This window comes from Phyllobates terribilis, unplaced genomic scaffold (assembly GCF_046119375.1).
Source record: "Phyllobates terribilis strain yellow unplaced genomic scaffold, ASM4611937v1 Scaffold_11__3_contigs__length_659146591, whole genome shotgun sequence".
NCBI lineage: Eukaryota > Metazoa > Chordata > Amphibia > Anura > Dendrobatidae > Phyllobates > Phyllobates terribilis.
Window position 1 is genome coordinate 648,505,310 of NW_027362771.1, and position 20,354 is coordinate 648,525,663.

General features: G+C 49.7%; 1 protein-coding gene across 3 annotated transcripts in view; it reads left to right on the forward strand.

Annotated features, from left to right (window-relative positions):
• The window catches only part of ACTL6B (actin like 6B), a 272,081-nt gene that overhangs the window by 248,610 nt on the left and 3,117 nt on the right, over positions 1-20,354 (forward strand). For all 3 annotated transcript variants that reach the window (XM_073654589.1, XM_073654590.1, XM_073654591.1), the window contains exons 9-12: positions 9,115-9,176; positions 16,922-17,036; positions 17,117-17,197; positions 17,430-17,525. In XM_073654589.1, the coding sequence (XP_073510690.1) occupies positions 9,115-9,176; positions 16,922-17,036; positions 17,117-17,197; positions 17,430-17,525 (354 nt within the window). The remainder of the gene's footprint in view (positions 1-9,114; positions 9,177-16,921; positions 17,037-17,116; positions 17,198-17,429; positions 17,526-20,354) is intronic.

Below are 20,354 nucleotides of genomic sequence, written 5' to 3' on the forward strand. Positions count from 1 at the left end.
AGGGTGCGCTGCATGTGCGAGCGTGTGCTGTATGTGCGAGAGTGCGCTGTATGTGAGAGGATGCGCTGTATGTGAGAGGGTGCGCTGTATGTGCGAGGGTGCGCTGTATGTGCGAGGGTGCGCTGCATGTTCGAGGATGCGGTGTATATGAGAGTGTATGCTGTATATGAGAGAGTGCGCTGCATGAGCGAGGGTGCACTGTATGTAAGAGCGTGCGCTGTATGTGAGAGGGTGCGCTGTATGTAAGAGGGTGCGCTGTATGTGAGAGGGTGCGCTGTATGTAAGAGGGTGCGCTGTATGTAAGAGGGTGCGCTGTATGTAAGAGGGTGCGCTGTATGTAAGAGGGTGCGCTGTATGTAAGAGGGTGCGCTGTATGTGAGAGGGTGCGCTGTATGTGAGAGGGTGTGCTGCATGTGAGAGGGTGCGCTGCATGTGAAAGTGCGCTGCATGTGCAAGGGTGCGCTGCATGTGAGAGGGTGCGTTGCATGTGCGAGGGTGCGCTGCATGTGCGAGTGTGCTCTTCATGTGCGAGGGTGAGCTGTATGTGAGAGGGTGCGCTGCATGTGCGAGCGTGTGCTGTATGTGCGAGAGTGCGCTGTATGTGAGAGGATGCGCTGTATGTGAGAGGGTGCGCTGTATGTGCGAGGGTGCGCTGTATGTGCGAGGGTGCGCTGCATGTTCGAGGATGCGGTGTATATGAGAGTGTATGCTGTATATGAGAGAGTGCGCTGCATGAGCGAGCGTGTGCTGTATGTGCGAGAGTGCGCTGTATGTGAGAGGATGCGCTGTATGTGAGAGGGTGTGCTGCATGTGAGAGGGTGCGCTGTATGTGAGAGGGTGCGCTGTATGTGAGAGGGTGCGCTGTATGTGAGAGGGTGCGCTGCATGTGAGAGGGTGCGCTGCATGTGAGAGGGTGCGCTGCATGTGAGAGGGTGCGCTGCATGTGCGAGGGTGCGCTGTATGTGCGAGGGTGAGCTGTATGTGAGAGGGTGCGCTGTATGTGCGAGGGTGCGCTGTATGTGCGAGGGTGCGCTGCATGTGAGAGGGTTCGCTGTATGTGAGAGTGCGCTGTATGTGCGAGGGTGCGCTGTATGTGAGAGTGCGCTGCATGTGCGAGGGTGCGCTGCATGTGAGAGGGTGCGCTGTATGTGAGAGGGTGCGCTGTATGTGAGAGGGTGCGCTGTATGTGCGAGGGTGCGCTGCATGTGCGAGGGTGCGCTGCATGTGCGAGGGTGCGCTGCATGTGGGAGGGTGCGCTGTATGTGGGAGGGTGCGCTGTATGTGAGAGGGTGCGCTGTATGTGAGAGGGTGCTGTATGTGAGAGGGTGCGCTGTATGTGCGAGGGTGCGCTGCATGTGCGAGGGTGCGCTGCATGTGCGAAGGTGCGCTGCATGTGCGAGGGTGCGCTGCATGTGCGAGGGTGCGCTGCATGTGAGAGGGTGCGCTGCATGTGGGAGGGTGCGCTGCATGTGAGAGGGTGCGCTGTATGTGGGAGGGTGCGCTGTATGTGCGAGGGTACGCTGTATGTGCGAGGGTGCGCTGCATGTGCGAGGGTGCGCTGCATGTGAGAGGAGGCGCTGTATGTGGGAGGGTGCGCTGTATGTGAGAGGGTGCTGTATGTGAGAGTGCGCTGCATGTGCGAGGGTGCGCTGCATGTGCGAGGGTGCGCTGCATGTGAGAGGGTGCGCTGCATGTGCGAGGTTGCGCTGCATGTGAGAGTGCGCTGCATGTGAGAGTGCGCTGTATGTGCGAGGGTGCGCTGCATGTGAGAGGGTGCGATGCATGTGAGAGGGTGCGCTGCATGTGGGAGGGTGCGCTGCATGTGGGAGGGTGCGCTGTATGTGGGAGGGTGCGCTGTATGTGAGAGGGTGCGCTGTATGTGCGAGGGTGCGCTGCATGTGCGAAGGTGCGCTGCATTTGCGAGGGTGCGCTGTATGTGGGAGGGTGCGCTGTATGTGAGAGGGTGCTGTATGTGAGAGGGTGCACTGTATGTGAGAGGGTGCGCTGCATGTGCGAAGGTGCGCTGCATGTGCGAGGGTGCGCTGCATGTGCGAAGGTGCGCTGCATGTGATAGTGCGCTGCATGTGCGAGGGTGCGCTGCATGTGAGAGGGTGCGCTGCATGTGCGAGGGTGCGCTGCATGTGAGAGTGCGCTGCATGTGCGAGGGTGCGCTGCATGTGAGAGGGTGCGTTGCATGTGCGAGGGTGCGCTGCATGTGCGAGTGTGCTCTTCATGTGCGAGGGTGAGCTGTATGTGAGAGGGTGCGCTACATGTGCGAGCGTGTGCTGTATGTGCGAGAGTGCGCTGTATGTGAGAGGATGCGCTGTATGTGAGAGGGTGCGCTGTATGTGCGAGGGTGCGCTGTATGTGCGAGGGTGCGCTGCATGTTCGAGGATGCGGTGTATATGAGAGTGTATGCTGTATATGAGAGAGTGCGCTGCATGTGCGAGGGTGCACTGTATGTAAGAGGGTGCGCTGTATGTGAGAGGGTGCGCTGTATGTAAGAGGGTGCGCTGTATGTAAGAGGGTGCGCTGTATGTGAGAGGGTGCGCTGTATGTAAGAGGGTGCGCTGTATGTAAGAGGGTGCGCTGTATGTAAGAGGGTGCGCTGTATGTAAGAGGGTGCGCTGTATGTGAGAGGGTGTGCTGCATGTGAGAGGGTGCGCTGTATGTGAGAGGGTGTGCTGCATGTGAGAGGGTGCGCTGCATGTGAGAGGGTGCGCTGTATGTGAGAGGGTGCGCTGTATGTGAGAGGGTGCGCTGTATGTGAGAGGGTGCGCTGCATGTGAGAGGGTGCGCTGCATGTGAGAGGGTGCGCTGCATGTGAGAGGGTGCGCTGCATGTGCGAGGGTGCGCTGTATGTGCGAGGGTGCGCTGTATGTGAGAGGGTGCGCTGTATGTGCGAGGGTGCGCTGCATGTGAGAGGGTGCGCTGCATGTGAGAGGGTGCGCTGCATGTGCGAGGGTGCGCTGTATGTGCGAGGGTGCGCTGTATGTGAGAGGGTGCGCTGTATGTGCGAGGGTGCGCTGTATGTGAGAGGCTGCTGTATGTGAGAGGGTGCGCTATATGTGAGAGGGTGCGCTGCATGTTCGAGGGTGCGCTGCATGTGCGAGGGTGCGCTGCATGTGAGAGGGTGCGCTGCATGTGAGAGGGTGCGCTGCATGTGAGAGGGTGCGCTGCATGTGGGAGGGTGCACTGCATGTGAGAGGGTGCGCTGTATGTGGGAGGGTGCGCTGTATGTGGGAGGGTGCGCTGTATGTGAGAGGGTGCTGTATGTGAGAGGGTGCGCTGTATGTGGGAGGGTGCGCTGTATGTGAGAGGGCGCTGTATGTGGGAGGGTGCGCTGCATGTGAGAGGGTGCTGTATGTGAGAGGGTGCGCTGTATGTGCGAGGGTGCGCTGTATGTGCGAGGGTGCGCTGCATGTGAGAGGGTTCGCTGTATGTGAGAGTGCGCTGCATGTGCGAGGGTGCGCTGTATGTGAGAGTGCGCTGCATGTGCGAGGGTGCGCTGCATGTGCGAGGGTGCGCTGCATGTGAGAGGGTGCGCTGTATGTGGGAGGGTGCGCTGTATGTGAGAGGCTGCTGTATGTGAGAGGGTGCGCTATATGTGAGAGGGTGCGCTGCATGTGCGAGGGTGCGCTGCATGTGAGAGGGTGCGCTGCATGTGAGAGGGTGCGCTGCATGTGAGAGGGTGCGCTGCATGTGGGAGGGTGCGCTGCATGTGAGAGGGTGCGCTGTATGTGGGAGGGTGCGCTGTATGTGGGAGGGTGCGCTGTATGTGAGAGGGTGCTGTATGTGAGAGGGTGCGCTGTATGTGGGAGGGTGCGCTGTATGTGAGAGGGCGCTGTATGTGGGAGGGTGCGCTGTATGTGAGAGGGTGCTGTATATGAGAGGGTGCGCTGCATGTGCGAGGGTGCGCTGCATGTGCGAGGGTGCGCTGCATGTGCGAGGGTGCGCTGTATGTGGGAGGGTGCGCTGTATGTGAGAGGGTGCTGTATGTGAGAGGGTGCGCTGTATGTGAGAGTGCGCTGCATGTGCGAGGGTGCGCTGCATGTGAGAGGGTGCGCTGTATGTGAGAGGGTGTGCTGTATGTGCGAGGGTGCGCTGTATGTGCGAGGGTGCGCTGCATGTGCGAGGGTGCTCTGCATGTGCGAAGGTGAGCTGCATGTGCGACGGTGCGCTGCATGTGCGAGGGTGCGCTGCATGTGGGAGGGTGCGCTGCATGTGGGAGGGTGCGCTGTATGTGGGAGGGTGCGCTGCATGTGCGAAGGTGCGCTGCATGTGCGAGGGTGCGCTGCATTGCGAGGGTGCGCTGCATGTGAGAGGGTGCGCTGCATGTGAGAGTGCGCTGTATGTGCGAGGGTGCGCTGCATGTGAGAGGGTGCGCTGCATGTGAGAGGGTGCGCTGTATGTGGGAGGGTGCGCTGCATGTGAGAGGGTGCGCTGTATGTGGGAGGGTGCGCTGTATGTGAGAGGGTGCGCTGTATGTGAAAGGGTGCGCTGCATGTGCGAGAGTGCGCTGCATGTGCGAGGGTGCGCTGCATGTGCGAAGGTGCGCTGCATGTGCGAGGGTGCGCTGCATTGCGAGGGTGCGCTGCATGTGAGAGGGTGCGCTGCATGTGCGAGGGTGCGCTGCATGTGCGAGGGTGCGCTGCATGTGCGAGTGTGCTCTGCATGTGCGAGGGTGCGCTGCATGTGCGAGGGTGCGCTGCATGTGCGAGGGTGCGCTGTATGTGAGAGGGTGCGCTGCATGTGCGAGGGTGCGCTGCATGTGCGAGCGTGCGCTGCATGTGAGAGCGTGCGCTGTATGTGAGAGGATGCGCTGTATGTGAGAGGGTGCGCTGTATGTGCGAGGGTGCGCTGCATGTTCGAGGATGCGGTGTATATGAGAGTGTATGCTGTATATGAGAGAGTGCACTTCATGTGAGAGGGTGCGCTGTATGTGAGAGGGTGCGCTGTATGTGAGAGGGTGCGCTGTATGTGAGACGGTGCGCTGTATGTGCGAGGGTGCGCTGTCTGTGAGACGGTGCGCTGTATGTGTGAGGGTGCGCTGTATATGAGAGGGTGCGCTGTATATGAGAGGGTGCACTTCATGTGAGAGGGTGCGCTGTATGTGAGAGGGTGCGCTGCATGTGAGAGGGTGCGCTGCATGTGAGAGGGTGCGCTGTATGTGAGACGGTGCGCTGTATGTGCGAGGGTGCGCTGTATATGAGAGGGTGCGCTGTATATGAGAGGGTGCACTTCATGTGAGAGGGTGCGCTGTATGTGAGAGGGTGCGCTGCATGTGAGAGGGTGCGTTGTATGTGGGAGGGTGCGCTGTATGTGGGAGGGTGCGCTGTATGTGAGAGGGTACTGTATGTGAGAGGGTGCGCTGTATGTGAGAGTGCGCTGCATGTGCGAGGGTGCGCTGCATGTGCGAGGTTGCGCTGCATGTGAGAGGGTGCGTTGTATGTGGGAGGGTGCGCTGTATGTGAGAGGGTGCTGTATGTGAGAGGGTGCGCTGTATGTGCGAGGGTGCGCTGCATGTGCGAGGGTGCGCTGCATGTGCGAAGGTGCGCTGCATGTGCGAGGGTGCGCTGCATGTGAGAGGGTGCGCTGCATGTGGGAGGGTGCGCTGCATGTGAGAGGGTGCGCTGTATGTGGGAGGGTGCGCTGTATGTGAGAGGGTGCTGTATGTGCGAGGGTGCGCTGCATGTGCGAGGGTGCGCTGCATGTGCGAGGGTGCGCTGCATGTGCGAAGGTGCGCTGCATGTGCGAGGGTGCGCTGCATTGCGAGGGTGCGCTGCATGTGAGAGGGTGCGCTGCATGTGCGAGGGTGCGCTGCATGTGAGAGTGCGCTGTATGTGCGAGGGTGCGCTGCATGTGAGAGGGTGCGCTGCATGTGAGAGGGTGCGCTGCATGTGAGAGGGTGCGCTGTATGTGGGAGGGTGCGCTGTATGTGAGAGGGTGCGCTGTATGTGCGAGGGTGCGCTGCATGTGCGAGGGTGCGCTGCATGTGCGAAGGTGCGCTGCATGTGCGAGGGTGCGTTGCATTGCGAGGGTGCGCTGCATGTGCGAGGGTGCGCTGCATGTGAGAGTGCGCTGCATGTGCGAGGGTGCTCTGCATGTGCGAGGGTGAGCTGCATGTGCGAGTGTGCTCTGCATGTGCGAGGGTGCGCTGCATGTGAGAGGGTGAGCTGTATGTGCGAGGGTGCGCTGCATGTGCGAGGGTGCGCTGCATGTGCGAGCGTGCGCTGTATGTGAGAGGATGCGCTGTATGTGAGAGGGTGCGCTGTATGTGCGAGGGTGCTCTGCATGTTCGAGGATGCGGTGTATATGAGAGTGTATGCTGTATATGAGAGAGTGCACTTCATGTGAGAGGGTGCGCTGTATGTGAGACGGTGCGCTGTATGTGCGAGGGTGCGCTGTATGTGAGACGGTGCGCTGTATGTGCGAGGGTGCGCTGTATATGAGAGGGTGCGCTGTATATGAGAGGGTGCACTTCATGTGAGAGGGAGCGCTGCATGTGCGAGAGTGCGCTGTAAGTGCGAGGGTGCACTGCATGTTCGAGGATGAGGTGTATATGAGAGTGTATGCTTTATATGAGAGGGTGCACTTCATGTGAGAGAGTGCTTTGTATGTGAGAGTGTGTGCTGTATGTGAGAGGGTGCGCTGCATGTGCCAGGTTGCGCTGCATGTGCGAGGGTGCGCTGCATGTGCGAGGGTGCGCTGCATTACGAGGGTGAACCACAAGTGCGAGGGTACGCTGCATGTTCGAGGGTGCGGTGCATGTGAGAGGGTGCGCTGTATGTGAGAGGGTGTGCTGTATGTGAGAGGGTGCACTGTGCGAGGGTGCGCTGCATGTGCGAGGGTGCGCTGCATGTGAGAGGGTGCGCTGCATGTGAGAGTGTGCGCTGTATGTGCGAGGGTGCGCTGCATGTGCGAGGGTGCGCTGCATGTGAGAGTGTGCGCTGTATGTGAGAGGGTGCACTGTGCGAGGGTGCGCTGCATGTGAGAGTGTGCGCTGTATGTGAGAGGGTGCACTGTGCGAGGGTGCGCTGCATGTGCGAGGGTGCGCTGCATGTGAGAGGGTGCGCTGCATGTGAGAGGGTGCGCTGCATGTGAGAGGGTGCTGTATGTGTGAGTGTGTAATGAATGTGAGAGGGTGCAATGTGCGATTGAGCGATGTATTTGAAAGGTTGTGCTGTGAGAGTGCGGGAGTGTGCACTGTATGTTAGTGTGTGCACTGTATGTGCGGGTGTGCGGATTATGTGAGTGTGCACTGTATGTGAGAGTGTACGAGAGTGTGCTGTATGTGCGAGTGTGGAGTGTATGTGAGAGTGTATTCTGTATACAGTGGGTACGAAAAGTATTCAGACCCCTTTACATTTTCCACTCTTTGTTTCATTGCAGCCATTTGGTAAATTCTATAAAGTTCATTATTTTTCTCAGTAAAGTCCACTCTGCCCCATCTGGACTGAAAAAAACAGAAATGTAGAAATTTTTGCAAATTTATTAACAAATAAAAACTGAAATCTCACATGGTCATAAGTATTCAGACCCTTTGCTCAGTATTGAGTAGAAGCCCCCTTTTGAGCTAGTGCAGCCATGAGTCTTCTTGGGAATGATGCAACAAGTTTTTCACACCTGGATTCGGGGATCCTCGGCCATTCTTCCTTGCAGATCCTCTCCAGTTCCGTCAGGTTGGATGGTGAACGTTGGTGGACAGCCATTTTCAGGTGTCTCCAGAGATGCTCAATTGGGTTCAGTTCAGGGCTCTGGCTGGGCCAGTCAAGAATGGTCACAGAGTTGTTCTGAAGCCACTCCTTTGTTATTTTCGCTGTGTGCTTAGGGTCACTGTCTTGTTGGAAGGTGAACCTTCGGCCAAGTCTTAGGTCCAGAGCACTCTGGAAGAGGTTTTCATCCAGGATATCTCTGTACTTGGCCGCATTCATGTTTCCTTCAATTGCAACCAGTCGTCCTGTCCCTGCAGCTGAAAAACACCCCCATAGCATGATGCTGCCACCACCATGTTTCACTGTTGGGATTGTATTGGGCAGGTGATGAGCAGTGCCTGGTTTTCTCCACACATACCGCTTAGAATTATCACCAAAAAGTTCTATCTTCGTCTCATCAGACCAGAGAATCTTATTTCTCATAGTCTGGGAGTCCTTCATGTGTTTTTGAGCAAACTCTATGTGGGCTTTCATATGTCTTGCACTGAGGAGAGGCTTCTGTCGGGCCACTCTGCCATAAAGGCTCGACTGGTGGAGGGCTGCAGTGATAATTGACTTTGTGGAACTTTCTCCCATCTCCCTACTGCATCTCTGGAGCTCAGCCACAGTGATCTTGGGGTTCTTCTTTACCTCTCTCACCAAAGCTTTTCTCCCATGATTGCTCAGTTCGGCTGGACGGCCAGGTCTAGGAAGACTTCTGGTGGTCCCAAACTTCTTCCATTTAAGGATTATGGAGGCCGCTGTGCTCTTAGGAACCTTGAGTAATGCAGAAATTCTTTTGTAACCTTGGCCAGATCTGTGCCTTGCCACAATCCTGTCTCTGAGCTCCTTGGGCAGTTCCTTTGAGCTCATGATTCTCATTTGGTCTGACATGCACTCTGAGCTGTGGGGTCTTATATAGACAGGTGTGCGCCTTTACAAATCAAGTCCTATCAGTTTAATTAAACACAGCTGGACTCCAATGAAGGAGTAGAACCATCTCAAGGAGGATCACAAGGAAATGGACAGCATGTGGCTTAAATATGAGGGTCTGAGCAAAGGGTCTGAATACTTATGACCATGGGATATTTCAGTTTTTCTTCTTTAATAACTTTGCAAAAATTTCTACATTTCTGATTTTTTTCAGTCCAGATGGGGCAGAGTGGACTTTACTGAGAAAAAATGAACTTTTTAGAATTTACCAAATGGCTGCAATGAAACAAAGAGTGAAAAATGTAAAGGGGTCTGAATACTTTCTGTAACCACTGTATGTGGATGATATGAATGTGTGCTGTATGTGCGAGTGTGTGCTGTATTAGACTATGTGGCAGTATGTCAGTGTACGATTGCGTATGTGAGATGATGAGGGCAGTAGCTTTTTGTGGATTTGTGTAATGTCTCCTCCCACTTGTATCTTCAGGAGGTGATCCAGGATTTTCAGGCTTCTGTCCTACAAGTGTCTGACTCCCCGTATGATGAACAGTAAGTGAATCCTTCATATCTATCACCCCGCGTGGGCCGGACCTATCTGCCTGGGCAGGACGCAGCACTACATGTCGTACATGATAATATAATATACATATATACAGTACTCATCATAAATGAGTACACCCCAACAGAAAACCTTTAGTTTCCCTTCAGGATCACCATTTTCTATGGGACACCGTACTACAGAGTACTCCACAAATGTCGGCCATTCAGGGCAAACAAGATTTGTTATTTTCCTAACAAATTTATTCAAGACCATGTTTAAAAAATGAGTACACCCCAATGAAAGTCTTTGGAGCAAAGCTAAAGTTTAGACTACAAGTTTCTAATGAACAAGAATTGCCCCCCAGGTCAGTCTGATTCTTCATTACACCAGTGTCCTCCAGACGGGCGACTTTAAGAGGGCGATACTGAACACTGAAAACACCTGACTATTACATGCTGTCAGCAATGGCACCACAGGGAAGAGAAATGTCACAAGACCAAGAAAGGTGAAGGCTGCAAGAAGATCAGCGAAGCGTTACTGATCAGTCAGATACTGGAGCAAAACTGATAGAAAAATGTAAGAAAGATGGAGCTGCTGCATCTGACAGATGTCCAGAGACCACGGAAATGACCACCGAAACAGGAGCGTCTGCTGATGAGAAGGGAAGAAAATCCACATGTATGTTCACTGCAGTTACAGTGAAGGAAATAAGTATTTGATCCCTTGCTGTTGTTGTAAGTTTGCCCACTGACAAAGACATGAACAGGCTTAATTTTAACATTGAGAGATAAAATATCCCAAAAAAATCCGGAAAATCACATTGTATAAATTAGATACATTTTTTGCATTTTGCAGTTAGAAATAAGTATTTGATCCCCTACAAACCATTGTGAGTTCTGGCTCCTACAGACCAGTTAGACGCTCCTAATCAACTCGTTACCTGCATTAAAGACAGAAGTCTTACATAGTCACCTGTATAAAAGACTCCTGTCCACAGACTCAATTAATCAGTCAGACTCTAACCTCTACAACATGGGCAAGACCAAAGAGCTTTCTAAGGATGTCAGGAACAAGATCATAGACCTGCACAAAGCTGGAATGGGCTACAAAACCAAAAGTAAGACGCTGGGTGAGAAGGAGACGACTGCTGGTGCATTAGTAAGAAAATGGTAGAAATGCAAAACGACTGACAATCGACATCGATCTGGGGCACCATGCAAAATCTCACCCCGTGGGGTATCCTTCATCATGAGGAAGGTGAGAGATCAGCCTAAAACTACACGGGGGGAACTTGTTAATGATCTCCAGGCAGCTGGGACCACAGTCACCAAGAAAACCATTGGTAACACATTACGCCTTAAAGGTTTAAAATCCTGCAGTGCCGCAAGGTCCCCCTGCTCAAGAAGGCACATGTGCAGGCCCGTCTGAAGTTTGCCAATGAACACCTGGATGATTCTGTGAGTTATTGGGAGAAGGCGCTGTGGTCAGATGAGACAAAAATTTAGCTCTTTGGCATTAACTCAACTCGCCGTGTTTGGAGGAAGAAGAAGGATGAGTACAACCCTAAGAACATTGTCCCAACCGTGAAGCATGGTGGGGGGAACATTATACTTTGGGGGTGCTTTTCTGCAAAGGGGACATGATGACTGCACCATACTGAAGGGAAGATGGATGGGTCATGTATTGCAAGATCCTTCCCTTAGTAATAGCATTGAAGATGGGTCGTGGCTGGGTTTTCCAGCAAGACAATGACCCACAACATACAGCCAAGGCAACAAAGGAGTGGCTCAAAAAGAAGCAAAGTAAGGTCATGGACTGACCTAGCCAGTCTCCAGACCTTAATCCCATAGAAAACTTATGGAGGGAGTTGAAGCTCCGAGTTGCCAAGCGACAGCCTCAAAATCTGAATGATTTAGAGATGATCTGCAAAGAGGAGTGGACCAAAACTCCTCCTGACATGTGCACAACCCTAATCATCAGCTACAAAAAAACTGACTGCTGTGCTGCCAACAAGGGGCCACCAAGTATTAAGTGTTGTTTGCCAGAGGGATCAAATACTTATTTATCACTGCAAAATGCAAAAAAAATCATCTAATTTATACAATGTGATTTTCTTGATTTTTTTTTTGGATGTTTTATCTCTCAATGTTAAAATTAACCGACCCTTAAAATTATAGACTGTTCATGTCTTTGCCAGTGGGCAAACTTACAAAAACAGCAAGGGATCAAATACTTATTTTCCCCACTGTATGTAAAGAAGTAGAAAGCTGAACCGGGGGACACAATCCAGCACACACCACAGACAAACGACAGCACGGGGGGCGTCCACGGAGGAGCCGCTCCTAAAGCCCAGGCACAAAAAAATGTTCTATGAAACTAAGTATGTGGAAAATATTCTTGTGTTCAGTGAGATAATGATTAAAATCTTACTCTTCATAGGCAGAGTACTCACTTATGCGAGCACTGTGTGTGTGTATATATATATACATACAGTTGTGCTCAAAAGTTTACACACCCGGGCAGAATTTTTCCTTTCTTGGCCTTGTTTCAGAGAATATAAATTTTAACAAAGAACCTTTTCCTCTCCTCATGGTTATTGGTTGGGTGAAGCCATTTATTGTGTTTTCTCTTTTTAAATCTTAATGACAACCAAAAACATCCAAATGACCCTGATCAGAAGTTCCCATACCCCAGTTCTTAATCCCGTGTGTTGCCCCCCTGACATCAATGACAGCTTGAAGTCTTTTGTGGTAGTTGTGGAGGAGGTACTCTATTTTCTCGGATGGTAAAGCTGCCCATTCTTCTTGGCAAAAAGCCTCCAGTTCCTGTAAATTCCTGGGCTGTCCAGCATGAACTGCGCGCTTGAGATCTCCCCAGAGTGGCTCAATGATACTGAGGTCAGGAGACTGAGATGACCACTCCAGAACCTTCACTTTGTTCTCCTGTAGACAATGACAGGTCGACTTCGCCTTGTGTTTTGGATCATTGTCATGTTGGAACGTCCAAGTACATCCCATGAGCAGCTTCCGGGCTGAGGAGAGCAAATTTGCCTCCAATATTTGCTGATAACCTGCTGCATTCATCTTTCCTTCAACTTTTACCAAGTCTTCTGTGCCTTTGTAGCTCACACATCCCCAAAACACGAGCGATCCACCTCCGTGCTTTACTGTAGGAATGGTGTTCCTTTCATCATAGACCTTGTTGACCTCTCTCCAAATGTAACATTTATGGTTTTAGCCAAAAAGTTCAATTTTGGCCTCATCACTCCAAATTACCTTGTTCCAGTAGATTTGAGGCTTGTCTCTGTGCTGTTTGGCGTATTGTAGGCGAGATACTTTGTGGCATTTGCGCAGTAATGGCTTTCTTCTGGCGACTCGACCATGCAGCCCAGTTTTCTTCCAGTGCCTCCTTATTGTGCATCTTGAAACAGCCACTCCGCTAGTTTTCAGAGAGTCCTGAATTTCAGCTGATCTTATTTGTGGGTTTTTCTTTGTAACCTGAACAATTTTCCTGGCAGTTGTGGCTGAAATTTTTGTTGGTCTACCTGACCGTGGTTTGGTTTTTACAGATTTTCCATTTGTTAATCACAGTTTGAACGCTGCTGACTGCCATTATCAATTTCTTGGATATTTTTTTGTAACCCTTTCCTGTGTTATACAGTTCTGCTACCTTTTCCCGTAGATCCGTTGACAATTCTTTTGCTTTCCCCATGACTCACAATCCAGAAACGTCAGTGGCTGGATGAAAGATGCAAGAGTCTGTCTGGATCCCAGAAATTCACTCAGCTTTTAGGCACACACACTGATTACAAGCAAACAGGTCACAGGTGAGGATGTTACCTTTAGTAGCCATTCAAACCCATTTATGTCAAATTCTGTGCATGTTATCAGGCCAAAATCACCAGGGTATGTAAACTTTTGATCAGGGTCATTTGGATGTTTTTGGTTGTCATTAAGACTTAAAAACAGAAAACACAGTAGTTTGACAATAAATGGCTTCACCCAACCAATAACCATGAGGGGAGGAAAAGTATTTTTGTTATCATTCATATTCTCTGAAACAAGGCTAAGAAAGGAAAAATTCTGCTGTAAACTTTTTACACACAACTGTGTGTGTGTGTGTGTGTGTATATATATATATATACAGTACAGACCAAAAGTTTGGACACATCTTCTCATTTAAAGATTTTTCTGTATTTTCATGACTATGAGAATTGTACATTCACACTGAAGGCATCAAAACTATGAATTACCACATGTGGAATTATATACTTAACAAAAAAGTGTGAAACAACTGAAAATATGTCTTATATTCTAGGGTCTTCACAGTAGCCACCTTTTGCTTTGATGACTGCTTTGCACACTCTTGGCATTCTCTTGATGAGCTTCAAGAGGTAGTCACCGGAAATGGTCTTCACTTCACAGGTGTGCCCTGTCAGGTTTAATAACTGGGATTTCTTGCCTTATAAATGGGGTTGGGACCATCAGTTGTGTCGTGCAGAAGTCTGGTGGATACACAGCTGATAGTCCTACTGAATAGACTGTTAGCTGCTTTTTTCTTTCTATAATACAAATTCTAAGTAAAGAAAAACGAGTGGCCATCATTACTTTAAGAAATGAAGGTCAGTCAGTGCGAAAAATTGGGCAAACTTTGAATGTGTCCCCAAGTGCAGTTGCAAAAACAATCAAGCGCTACAAAGAAACTGGCTCACAAGAGGACCGCCCCAGGAAAGGAAGACCAAGAGTCACCTCTGCTTCTGAGGATAAGTTTATCCAAGTCACCAGCCTCAGAAATCGCAGGTTAGCAGCAGCTCAGATTAGAGACCAGGTCAATGCCACACAGAGTTCTAGCAGCAGACACATCTCTACAACAACTGCTAAGAGGAGACTTTGTGCAGCAGGCCTTCATGGTAAAATAGCTGCTAGGAAATCACTGCTAAGGACAGGCAACAAGCAGAAGAGACTTGTTTGGGCTAAAGAACACAAGGAATGGACATTAGACCAGTGGAAATCTGTGCTTTGGTCTGATGAGTCCAAATTTGAGATCTTTGGTTCCAACCACCGCATCTTTGTGCGACGCAGAAAAGGTGAACGGATGGACTCTACATGCCTGTTTCCCACCGTGAAGCATGGAGGAGGAGGTGTGATGGTGTGGGGGGGCTTTGCTGGTGACACTGTTGGGGATTTATTCAAAATTGAAGGCATACTGAACCAGCATGGCTACCACAGCATCTTGCAGCGGCATGCTATTCCATCCGGTTTGCGTTTAGTTGGACCATCATTTATTTTTCAACAGGACAATGACCCCAAACACACCTCCAGGCTGTGTAAGGGCTATTTGACCAAGAGGGAGAGTGATGGGGGGCAACGCCAGATGACCTGGCCTCCACAGTCACCAGACCTGAACCCAATCGAGATGGTTTGCGGTGAGCTGGACCGCAGAGTGAAGGCAAAAGGGCCAACAAGTGCTAAGCATCTCTGGGAACTCCTTCAAGATTGTTGGAAGACCATTTCCGGTGACTACCTCTTGAAGCTCATCAAGAGAATGCCAAGAGTGTGCAAAGCAGTCATCAAAGCAAAAGGTGGCTACTGTGAAGACCCTAGAATATAAGACATATTTTCAGGTGTTTCACACTTTTTTGTTAAGTATATAATTCCACATGTGGTAATTCATAGTTTTGATGCCTTCAGTGTGAATGTACAATTTTCATAGTCAAGAAAATACAGAAAAATCTTTAAATGAGAAGGTGTGTCCAAACTTTTGGTCTGTACTGTATATATACATATATGTATAGTCACGGTCTAAAGTGTTGGCACCCATGAAATTGTTCCAGGGAATGAAGTATTTCTCCCAGAACATTATCACAATCACACAGGTTTTCTTATACACAGGTTTATTTCCTTTGTGTGTATTGAAACAACACAAAGAAACTGAGAAAAAAGGCAAATTGGACAAAATTTTACACAAAACCCCCAAAATGGATCGGACAGAATCGTTGGCACCTTTTCAAAATTGTGGGTAAATCTTTGTTTCCAGCGTGTGATGCTCATTCACCTGTAACAGGTGTGGACAATATCAAAATCCCACCTGAAACCAGATAAAAAGGGGAGAAGTTAAGTCAATCTCTGCATTGTGTGTGTGTCACACTAAGCATGGAGAACAGAAAGAGGAGAAGAGAACTGTCTGAGGACCTGAGACCAACATTGTTGAAAAATATTAACAATCTCCAGGTTACAAGTCCATCTCCAGAGATCTTCATGTTCCTTTGTCCACAGAGCGCAACATAATCAAGAAGTTTACAACCCATGGAACTGTAGCTAATCTCCCTGGACGGCAGAGAAACATTGATGAAAATTTGTAACGCAGGATAGTCCGGATGGTGGATAAGTCTTCCCAATCAATTGCCAAAGAAATTCAAGCTGTCCTCCCGGCTCAGGGTGCATCAGTGTCAGCGCGAACTATCCGTCCACATGTGAATTAAATAAAACACTATAACAGCAGACCCCGGAGGACCGCACTGCTGACACAGACATAAAAAAGCAAGACTACAGTTTACCAAAATGTATGAGAGTAAGCCAAAATCTTTCTGGGAAAGCATCTTGTGGACAGATGAGACCAAGCTTTTTGGTAAAGCACATCATTCTACTATTTACTGAAAATGGAATGAGGCCTACAATGAAAAGAACACAGTACCTACAGTCAAATATGGTGGAGGGTCAAAGATGTTTTGTGGTTATTTTGCTGCCTCTTGCACTGGGTGTCTTGACTGTGTGCAAGGCATCATGAAATCTGAAGATTACCAGAGGATTGTGGGTGGCATTGTAGTGCCCAGTGTCAGAAAACTGGGTGTGCGTCCTAGGTCATGGGACTTCCAGCAGGACAATGACCCCAAACAAACTTCAAGAAGCCCCCATAAATGGATGGAAACAAAGTGCTGGAGAGTCCTGAAGTGGCAGCAATGAGTCCAGATCTAAATCCCATTGATCACCTGTGCAGAGATCTTACAATTGCTGTTGGGAGAAGACGTCTTCACATATGAGACCTGGAGCAGATTGTAAGAAGAGTCCAAGACCCCTGCTGAGGAGTAAGAAGAGTCCAAGATCCCAACTGAGGAGTGAGAAGAGTCCAAGACCCCAGCTGAGGAGTAAGAAGAGTCCAAGACCCCAGCTGAGGAGTAAGAAGAGTCCAAGACCCCAGCTGAGGAGTAAGAAGAGTCCAAGACCCCAGCTGAGGAGTAAGAAGAGTCCAAGATCCCAGCTGAGGAGTAAGAAGAGTCCAAGATCCCAGCTGAGGAGTAAGAAGAGTCCAAGATCCCAGCTGAGGAGTAAGAAGAGTCCAAGACCCCAGCTGAGGAGTAAGAAGAGTCCAAGATCCCGGCTGAGGAGTAAGAAGAGTCCAAGATCCCGGTTGAGGAGTAAGAAGCTCATGGTTATAGGAAGCGACTGATTGCAGGGATTTATTCCACAGGGCGCAACCGAATATTAAGGAGGGGAAACAATTGTATCCGGACCATTTTTGGGGTTTTGTGTGAAACTATTTCCAATTTGCCTTTTTTTCCTTGTTTTTTGTGTTGTTCCAATGAACACAAAGGAAATAAACCTGTGTGTAAGAAAACATGTGGAATTGTGATAATTTTCTGGGAGGAACGCTTCATTTTCTGGGACAATCCCAGGGGTGCCGACACTATCGGCCATGACTGTAGCCTGGTGACGCAGCATTCAGTCTCACTACGACTCCTGTCTCCTCTCTGAAGAGTCGCTGCTCAGATGCCGACTGTCCATTATGAGATGCCCAACGGGTACAACACGGACTATGGAGCCGAGAGACTGCGCATCCCAGAGGGGCTGTTCGACCCGTCCAATGTAAAGGTGCGATTATACCCTTGCCAGAGCGTAATGCGGATCCCGTGTGATGTCACACTTATAATGCACGGCTGCTTATTCTGCAGGGTCTCTCTGGGAATACGATGCTCGGCGTGGGACACGTGGTCACCAGTAGTATCGGCATGTGTGATATAGACATCAGGCCTGTAAGTGTCGGACACCATATATATAATGTGTGTATATATATATGGGGCAGAGGCCGTCCATTAGGGGTCACTCGGAGGGTCCTCGTCACACATGATCAGACATGTCGCCTGCAGCTGGTTTGTCATCAGTCACTATAATCCGACCTGCCCCAGATTGGGAGTCGGCTGGAGGTGACCCCCCGTGTGCTCGCTGCTGGGGGAAAGTCATCTAATGCCCCATGTTGTTCCCCAGGGTCTGTACGGCAGCGTCATCGTCACTGGGGGGAACACTCTGCTCCAGGGCTTCAATGACCGGCTGAATCGGGAGCTGTCCCAGAAGACCCCACCGGTAAGGTGACCAGATGATCGGGGTGTCCTGCTGATGAGCCCAATGGGTCTTACTACGCCTCGTACACCCATGATTTCCATAGAGAGTCTCTGCAGTTCTCACACCCTGAGTGCCGTCGCTGATCTGAACCCCTGATGACTATGTATCCCCTGGTGCATTGCTCAGGCCTCGCATAGGTGGGGTGAGCGGACCCCATCTATCAGATCAGTCCACGTTGCCAGCAGCTGTAGGCACAAAACTACATGATAGGAAGCAGAGTAGAAAAAGGTGGCACTGACCAGTCTGAACAGCACCATAACCTGTAGGCATGGAGCCTCCATACTGCTGTGGAGACTGCTCTGGACATAGGGAAGAGCGAGAGGTACGGAGATTACAATGTTCTTCTCAACACTGTATTATACTGACAGGACAGAGATAAGGCAGACAGCTTTCTCTGCACATAACCTCACAGGTTTCGCCTCATCAAGCTTCCTCAAGGGTCTGTATCAGAAACATCCACACCTGTTAATTAAACCTTAATATCAATTATATCTGGGGCAAGGTTCATAAGGAAAAGAGGAAAAAACTATAAAATCAGACAGAAAATAAATAAAAAAAAATGCTATCTATCTAAAGAAAAAATATGGTGCAGCACAAGCAAGATAACAGAGATGGCGGGTGCAGAGCCTAACCGGCACAAGCCGTACAACCAAACCTCAGCTATATCCAATAAAGATAGATAATAGATAGTTTACCCGGTGCTTGGTATCTACGCGTAGCAGGGGCTTGGCTGGATCCGATGACACCAGAACCGGCTCCCTAGGACCATCCAGTAAGGAAGTATAGCCCATTTTAGTTTTTAGAGTTTGTAGCTGAGAGAGACCAGGGGTGGAGATTTAGGTCCAACCAGGGGGCAGTAATCTGAGTGACCCAGAGAGGTTAAGAGCCCCAGCAGCCCTGGCTCCATTGTCTTTTTCCTTGGGAGGTCATGACGTAACGTCATGTGGGAGAAGTCCTGCAACAAAGAGAGAGGTTCCCCCAATCCTCCCATGTTTCAGCCCTTCCCCCGAAAGCCAGGTCGTCCACCTGACTGGTAACTGACTTTTTATAACTTCTTTATATCTTTTGTACCCCTACTGTTTGCAATTCTGACCATGTGTATGTATAAACCTTAGGTATATAGTGTATTGTCTAGTGTGCCCCTAAGGCGATTAAATATATAATTTAACCTTGGGCTGCTCTTTTATCTCGATTCACGAACTCTAAGGTCTGTTGTTCAGTCCGACGAACATGCTACCGGGCTGGTTTCTAGCCCGATATAAGTCCGTTATATCTAATAGAAACTGGTGGCAGCTCTCCCAGGCCGACAAGGTTATGCTTCACTGGAGCTAGTGAAGGAGCCTCTCAGCCTGTCAGGGGTGTGAGCGAGTGTGGTGCCATGTCAGTGACTGAGTGAGCCACAACTTCTCACTCTCTGGTGCCTTCCTGTACCCGTGTGGACAGGGGGTGTCTGTGTAGAACTGTACCAATCTGACCTCCCCGAGGGGGTGCGGAACGTCACATTGGTGCAAAGCGCAGATCCGTATCACGTGATCCGTCTGACGTAATTGTGACGTCAGGCGGGTGGCGGAGTGTGGATCCATTACATTGGTGGCAGCGGTGGGATTCTGCAGGGTCTCTCTGCTGCCATTTCTTCACACTATCTATTATCTATGATCTATTATCTATCTATCATCTATTATCTATCTATTATCTATCATCTATCTATCTCTATTATCTATCTATCATCTATCTATCTCTATTATCTATCTATCATCTATCTATTATCTATCATCTATCTATCTATTATCTATTATCTATCTATCATCTATCTATTATCTATGTATCTATCTTAAAATCAGAGAATAATAACAATCTGGTGATTTTGACAGTAAATAATAATTTTTCCTTATAAAATCTGTATTTTTACTTTATAAGACAATGGAGCTCAGTCTCGGTATTTAACCCTTCGGGTGTCGGGGTATTTTATCTGTAAGTGATTTCCGCCTCCTTTTGTGACCGTTTCCCCTCCCCCCGGACTCCTGTACTAGGAGCCTCCATTACTCTCAGTCTTTGTGGCTACAAGAATGAACTTCTCTAAAGTGTGACACAAGCCCTTTCATTAACCCTTTGTTACTATCCATTCTATGCTCATTTATCTTCCTGTCCTACCAACCATGCTGATAGCACCGCCCCATTGTACATTAACTGTTCTCCTGATCTCAACCTCTGATACTTGTGTTTCCTGCCTTTTGCTTTCTGGTATATGACTCTGCACATCTGAGTTTGGGAACACTACAAATCCCAGCTGAACAATGGCAGCTTTCTCTTCCTATAAGCCCATTGCAATCAGTGGACGTAATAATAGTTTTCTTACATATTTTGTCTCGTACGAATATTGTAAGGTCCAAACCTGTCCCAGTAATGGGTTTCTTGTCCTGAGACAACTTTACATCCAGCTCTCCTGATTTACACTACACAGGAACTGGCTGAACTTTCTCCCTTCTACTTCCCAAATAATGATAATCGTCAATGTAACGGCAGCAGTCCTCTAAGTCGGGTGACTGCCACATAGACAAGAGTTTTTATAGAAAAAAACTTTTTGTATTGTCGGAGTCACCAATTATACATTCTTTGCATGGACTTTTTTTTAACTTATTTTATTTTTCCGCCTTTTATCTTATGAACCTTGACCTGGATATATTTGATAGCAATTTTTAAATACTAGGTGTGGATGTTTCTGAGAAAACCTGTTGAGGCGAAACCAGTTTGTGGGGCTGATGTTTTCTCCTATGGGCCTGTTATCTCTGT